We start from the raw sequence: 6,800 nt of genomic DNA, 5'->3' as shown, positions 1-6,800 counted from the left end.
GTAAACATATTCGTCGCCGTTCTCCTGCTAAAGTTTGAAACAAAATTTGAAATTAGTCGATTAGGCATAAATATATGTACAAATTGGGGAGAAATTCAGGAAAAATGAAATTGGAAAAGATAAAGATAACGAATATAAGTAGAATCTGAAACGGAAGAATAATGTTATCATTGGATAAATTAGAAAAAAATGATATTCAAATTAGTTCATACTATAAAAAAATAAGAAAACAGATGCATTTACTTTGTTAGCTTTGTCTCTAGCAAGCATCATTGTTTCATGAAGCTGTACAAGGTGGACTTCATTTAGGGCATAAGGAAGATACATATGAAGGAGGTAGAAGGCATCAAGAGAGGGGAAGAGCAAAAAGGATATACCTGAATGGATCCAGAGATGTAGGTGGCGGCGATGGAGTGTAGGTTTTATGGAGAACAGGAGAGTATGGTGGTGAGATGCAACATATAAGGGAAGGAGGAGATGATGATCCAAGGCGTTGCCCAATTCAAGAAGTCTGAGATGTTATATAACTTTGATCTAACTGATTCATTTGATTTTGACCGATTCAAATGGCTGAAATTGAGTGAATCTTGGTTTAACTTGTTAACTGATTAACCTGATAAGATAAGATCTGATTGTATAAACTTGTTGTGAATCATGTTTTAAGGTTTGGACCTCTTAAAATTCAGCAAAATTTTAAAAATACTTTTTAACGTGTGTATATATATATATATATATATATATATATATATATATATATATATATATATATATATATATATATATATATATATATATATATATATATATATATATATATATATACACTTATTTTTATGTACTTTTCCTACGAGTTTGATCACATAAATTTTAATTCGACGACATAAATTTGTTGATATTAACTAATTTACCGAACTTATATATTTATCCATTCACAAATATTATGGTATTTAAGTTTTACCAATACAATCAATAAAATTTAACTTACAAAACAGATTAACACACGACAACCGACATCGCGCAAAATTCAAGTCCCTAGTTTATAATTGAGATCAAAAGTATGAGTTAGGCAACATCAATCGGTTGGACATTTTATGTCGAAAACGACCCTCTATAAATACAACGTCATTGATTTACGAATGGAAAACCGTCAAATAGATCTCCGATAAAGTCAACAATTCTAGAGAGAGAAAGCAAAGTGTCGGAGAGAGAGAGGAATCGTGGACTGCTGAAGGCGGTGATGCGTGGAAGCAGGTGGCAGAACAATGAAGAGATCACGGTGGAAACTTTCTTCTTCTTATAACAAGTTATTAAAATGGCAACTCGCCGCTCCATCCGAACCCTAGCGCCCAATCCCTCTTTTCAGTTAATTTAATAGCAGAATCTTCCACGTAAGGGATCTATGCTCTTTCGCCCATTGTGTTTCTTTTTCTAATCGCGTTTTTGTTGTATTTCGTTGAGAAGTTTGAAACGTCTTTGGATTATTCTTTTCTTGTCTTGTATATAATGTTCACGATGATGAACGAACAGTTCGTTACGGATACCGGAGGAATTAAGGAAATGACGGAGGTAGCTAAATTGTTGTACGTAGTGGTGGAGGATGATGAAGAAACGAAAGGGAATGAAGAATCATCGTTTAGATACACGCGTCCTGTTCTCCAGAGCACTTTGCAGTTGATGGGCTGTAAAGCACGTCATGCCTTCAAGGTTAAGCAACTCAATTTCTCATCATACTCTCAATTTATCTGTCGCGTGGTTACTGTTGAAATTGAATTACAGTTCATGATCATGTAGTTGCAATCGAGTGTTCGCGAAAATAATTCCAGATTTGGATGTTAGCTTTTTCTCATTTCTGTAAAATTAGTTAGATCTTCATAAATCTTACTGTTGCACCGAAAGTGATGTTTCTTTTTCCACTTTAACTTTTACCTGAAAGCGACTTCTCTAAAATTTGACATCTTTCCCCAGTTCGAATTAGATCCTACAGAATTTTGCTTTACGAATGATGATGTCCAAATTCCCATTCGATTTACTTTTATCTGGAATTTCTCTCAAGATTTTAAACATGTTAATATATGAGGTCTAGTACTCTGATTACACTAAATATGCTCTTATTTTCATACAGATAAGCCAAAGGGTATTTGAAATCATGAGAAATAAATGCTTAGAGGAAAGTTTGGCAGACATAGGTGTAATTCAATGGGGAAAAGATTTCTTGAAAGTTCATCCTCTGTCTGATAAGATGAATGGAAGCAATCATGTGTTTTCAGAGAAAGATAGCACAACTAAGAGCAAGCCTTTTGAATCATACAAAAAGCGCACTACAATTGTCATCAAAAGAAAGAGGTTCATAGATGTTGTATGTGATGCTCTCTCTGAATACAAGTATATTGGTCCCAATCAAAGGGCTGACTTTGTTTTAGCCTGCAGGTATTCCTAAATTTAATGTAATCATTCATACTATACATTGCTATTTCTTACATTTATCCCTTAAAAATTCAATCTTTTCTGCCTTCATTTTTTCAGAATTCGGGAAAGAAAGGAATCTGTGACTGTTCTACTCTGTGGTACTAGTGGATGTGGCAAATCTACATTGTCAGCTTTACTGGTATGTCATAAATGTTCCATTTTTCATCTGTCAATGAGTATTTTGAATCAAAGTCTCTATCTTTTATCATCATATCATGTTCTTGATCTTATAGTTTCAAGAATGCTAAACTTATTCTTGTAATTTGATACAATAAACAAATAAATGAAAGTGCATTGCTATTTCAGGCTAGCAGATTAGGGATCACAACTGTTATATCTACAGATTCAATACGCCATATGATGAGAAGCTTTGTTGATGAAAAACAAAATCCACTCCTATGGTCTTCTACTTATCATGCAGGGGAACATCTAGATCCAGTAGCTGTTTCAGAAGCCAAAGCCAAAAAAAAAGCCACAAAAGAATTTGATTCTACTTCCAAAACTGAACCTGTTCCTAAAGAAGGTTCTAGTTTGACCACAGTTGACTTAATTAGCCCTAAACAAATGGCCATTGAAGGTTTCAAAGCACAAAGTGAAATGGTCATTGATAGTCTTGACAGACTTATAACTGCATGGGAAGATCGAAAAGAATCAGTCATCGTGGAGGGTGTCCACCTCAGCCTTAATTTCGTGGTATGTAATACACTTTTACCTTTTTGCCCTTCTTCTTTTTTCCTCTCAACCGATGAATATTTTGAAATTTGCATCTTTTTGACTTGATCTGGAATCTGGATAGAAAGATTTTAATAAGTTAATCATATCCCATTACATATGAAGCTAAAGTTTGAATCTTTTTATGATTTTATAGATGGGATTAATGAAAAAACATCCATCCATCATCCCATTCATGATCTACATCACAAACGAGGACAAACACATGGAAAGATTTGCAGTTCGTGCAAAATACATGACATTAGACCCTGCAAAAAACAAATACATAAAATACATAAAAAACATAAGAACAATTCAAGAATACCTCTGCAATCGAGCAGACAAACACCTAGTCCCAAAAATAAACAACACAAATGTCGACAAAAGTGTCGCAGCAATCCACGCGACAGTTTTCAGCTGTTTAAGAAGACGTGATTCCGGAGAACCACTTTACGATTCCGCCACCAACACCGTATTTGTGATTGACGAGGAGTATCGGAATCAGTGTGTGGCTAATTCCATCGGGTCGAAAGGAATGTTTCAGTTGATTCAAAGGCAGGGTTCTTCGAGGCATTTGATGGCTCTTTTGAATAACGATGGATCGGTTGCAAAGGCGTGGAATGCCGAGGACGGAATGGGGATTCCGATGTATGGAGTGGTGCGCATTGGGAAGTCGGAATCGGTGAATCTGCAGTTTGGTAACTTCGGAATCAGTGCTTGGCCGAATGAACTTGGGTGCACTAGTCATGCTAGTAGTGTTGATGAAGTTATGGAGAATGGTAGTAGACATTATTCTTCGTGTTGTAGCTCACCAAAGTTCTCAGAAGGACATGCTAAAGAGGTATATTTGATATTTTTGTACGAGTAAATTACAGTTTTGGTCCCTGGGTATAGCTGATTTTTGTAATTTTGGTCCCTAGAATATAATCATGTTATTTGGATTAGAGACCAAAAACATTGCAAAACCTCAAATAAGCACCAAAATTGCAAGAAAAAAGATTTTCGGGACCAAAATTGAAAATTAGTTATTCTTAGCAACCAATAAGGGTAACAAAAACCTCAGATAAGGACCAAAATTGCAAAAAATACTTTTTGGGACCGAAATTGCAAGAAAAAACGTTGTGGGACCAAACTTGAAAAAATCTAATATACTCGGGGACCAAAAATGTAATTTACTGTTCTAATAATTTTATGATCAAGTTACTAAATTGGTCACTTTGGTTTTTGAATTTTATCATGTTTAGTCTAAAACCGAGACATGTTTCAGTTTTGGTCCCTTTTTCAATGTTTTATATCAGTTTTTGGTTCTTTTTTCAAGGTTTTATATCAATTTTGGTCTTTATTTCAAGGCTCCATGGACCAAAATCGATATGAAACTTCGAAGTAGGGACTAAAGTTGAATAATGTTTTAATTTTGGACTAAATCCAGTAAAAATAGAAAGCGTAAGGACCATTTTGTAATTTACTTTTTTATAATATGGTATAATACCCAAGTGGATGGACCATATCCGCAAAAAACTAGAAACTTGGACTAACCCTGTCATTTTGAGCATACCACAGGGACCAAAAGTGTAACTTATTCTAATTTCAACTTTCAGTTGAAAGAAGATTTATCTGTTAATGGAAGCGATGAAGAGGTGGACGATACCCACGCATTAGATACCGATGAGGATCTTAGTGATGATGCCAAAGAAAATATGCACGAAGAGGTAAAATGACTAAAATACCCCCATTCATTTTTTTTTCGATTGTAATTATGCTCACAAATTGAATTATGATTTAGATGGAAGGGTCAGTTGATGAGGAGTCGACTAAATCAGATGAAGAGTATGATGATCTTGCAATGCAAGATATTCAAGAAAATGGATATTTGAATGCAGAATTCGAATCTAAAACTAACGTTTCTGGAGTCAAACAGAATGTTGACTGTGTTTTGAGAACAAAAAGCGAGCCATTGATGGATAAAAGATTGGCATCTAGAGTCAGAGGACGATCTTATAGTATTATGTAAAATCTTGATATTTGTTAAAGTTATTAGGGTAAACTTCTCTTTGGCATTTTGTCGAACACCTTGAATGCACTTTACATTGTAAGTTGATCTATGGCAGTTTATGGTTGTGTTGGGCAAATGCGTGTTGCACAGATTACTTTTTTTTTTTATCTTAAAATATAAAATAAACTAAAAGGTATAAATAAGGACAAAAGTAATTCAAAAGCATATAGACCATCAATGTAAAAGAAATATGGAGGGACCTATCACGCAAGGAATCGAAACCACAGGGACCATCAATGTAACAAAAAAAAGTTATGGAGGAAAACCAAGAATATGGAAAACCGTAGGGACTATTTATGTAATTTTGTCAAATTCTTTGTATGGATTGTATATTTTTCACACTTCTTTATATTTTGGACAAGGCTTTTGTAAAAAGACGGTAGAAACAACACAAAAGCCTAGTCAAATTCGTGTGTGTAAAAAGTTGACATAACATGCAACAATGTTTCCCCTTTATTTGCTTCAAATGAAATTAATATTATACGCTTTTGGTTATTTGTATCAAATGAAATTAATATTATAATGCTTTGGTAGTTGGAACCTTAACTAATCACATGATTGTACTTGTCCCAATATCTCTTATGTTACTGGCATGGTGAGCCTTATTAATCAAATCACAGTCTAGATCATCTGAAAGCTGCGAAGAATGTTTTGTGATATTTACATGAAACTAATAATTACAAACTTCTTTTAAAAAGAAATAGAGAGTGAGAGACCTTCTTCACAGCTTTACATGAGTCTTATCAGAAAAAGAAGTGAGAGACCAATATATAATGGAAGCCTTATAAGTAAAAGTTAGAGAAATATATCACCTATGATGGTGAATACATTGTCATATATGATGGTGAATACATTGTCATATATAATTCAACTCGACATGAAATGTTGTTGAGAAATTTAAAAAGTTATTAATATAAACTAGAAAGGTTATCCCCGCTATGCGCGGGGGGGGGGGGGGGGGGAATTTTCAATGTTGTTTCCGAATCGATAAATATGACAGACGTAGAAAGTGCAAGAGTGAAAAGCCCGGGCTTTGCCCAGGACCGTTTTTTCATGTTTTTATGAAAAAATGTAAAAATTTTGACTGCAAGGATCAGAAGTGTCAAAACGGATAAAGAATTAAAGAGGTAGGAATTAGCAAATTTTTAGAAAAGGGATCAAAATTGTCAAACTGTTAAAGTTTTATGGCTAAATTTTAAATATTAAAAGGTTCCTAAAAAATATAAAAATATTGATTGCAAGGACCAAAAGTATCAAAATAAATAAAAAATAAGGAGCAAAGTGCAAGATCAATTTTGCCAAAAAAAATAGTAAGTTTACTATTCCTTTTATTGAGAACTTTAATATATATATATATATATATATATATATATATATATATATATATATATATATATATATATATATATATATATATATATAATTTCATTTTGAGGCTGTTAGAAGATAATTTTTTTAATTTTTTTTTATTGCTATAACTTTGTCTATTAAGTTTTTTCACTAGCAACAATTAAAGTGGAGTGAGGCTTTAATTAGACATAACAATTCAAGTTTATATATAATTTGATCT

General features: G+C 33.3%; 1 protein-coding gene across 1 annotated transcript; it reads left to right on the top strand.

Annotated features, from left to right (window-relative positions):
- The first annotated feature begins 1,078 nt into the window (after positions 1-1,078).
- Positions 1,079-5,306, top strand: LOC145036721 (P-loop NTPase domain-containing protein LPA1 homolog 1-like). Its single transcript, XM_078985191.1, has 8 exons — positions 1,079-1,388; positions 1,528-1,704; positions 2,123-2,427; positions 2,524-2,605; positions 2,773-3,159; positions 3,335-4,018; positions 4,776-4,886; positions 4,961-5,306. The coding sequence occupies exons 2-8, from the start codon at positions 1,558-1,560 to the stop codon at positions 5,186-5,188; spliced, it is 1,944 nt and encodes a 647-aa protein (XP_078841317.1). The 5' UTR covers positions 1,079-1,388; positions 1,528-1,557; the 3' UTR covers positions 5,189-5,306.
- The last annotated feature ends 1,494 nt before the right edge of the window (positions 5,307-6,800 follow it).

This window comes from Lactuca saligna, chromosome 1 (genome assembly GCF_052625555.1).
Source record: "Lactuca saligna cultivar CGN05327 chromosome 1, ASM5262555v1, whole genome shotgun sequence".
Lineage (NCBI taxonomy): Eukaryota > Viridiplantae > Streptophyta > Magnoliopsida > Asterales > Asteraceae > Lactuca > Lactuca saligna.
Note: the sequence above shows the minus strand (reverse complement) of the source record. Positions and strands in the feature narration are given on the sequence as shown.

Bases quoted from the DNA above. Each gene is read 5' to 3' on its own strand.
- LOC145036721 (XM_078985191.1), top strand. From the start codon at position 1,558: ATGACGGAGGTAGCTAAATTGTTGTACGTAGTGGTGGAGGATGATGAA. The intron at 3,160-3,334 runs GTATGTAATACA...ATGATTTTATAG, and splicing joins ACCTCAGCCTTAATTTCGTG to ATGGGATTAATGAAAAAACA. The intron at 4,019-4,775 runs GTATATTTGATA...TTCAACTTTCAG, and splicing joins CAGAAGGACATGCTAAAGAG to TTGAAAGAAGATTTATCTGT.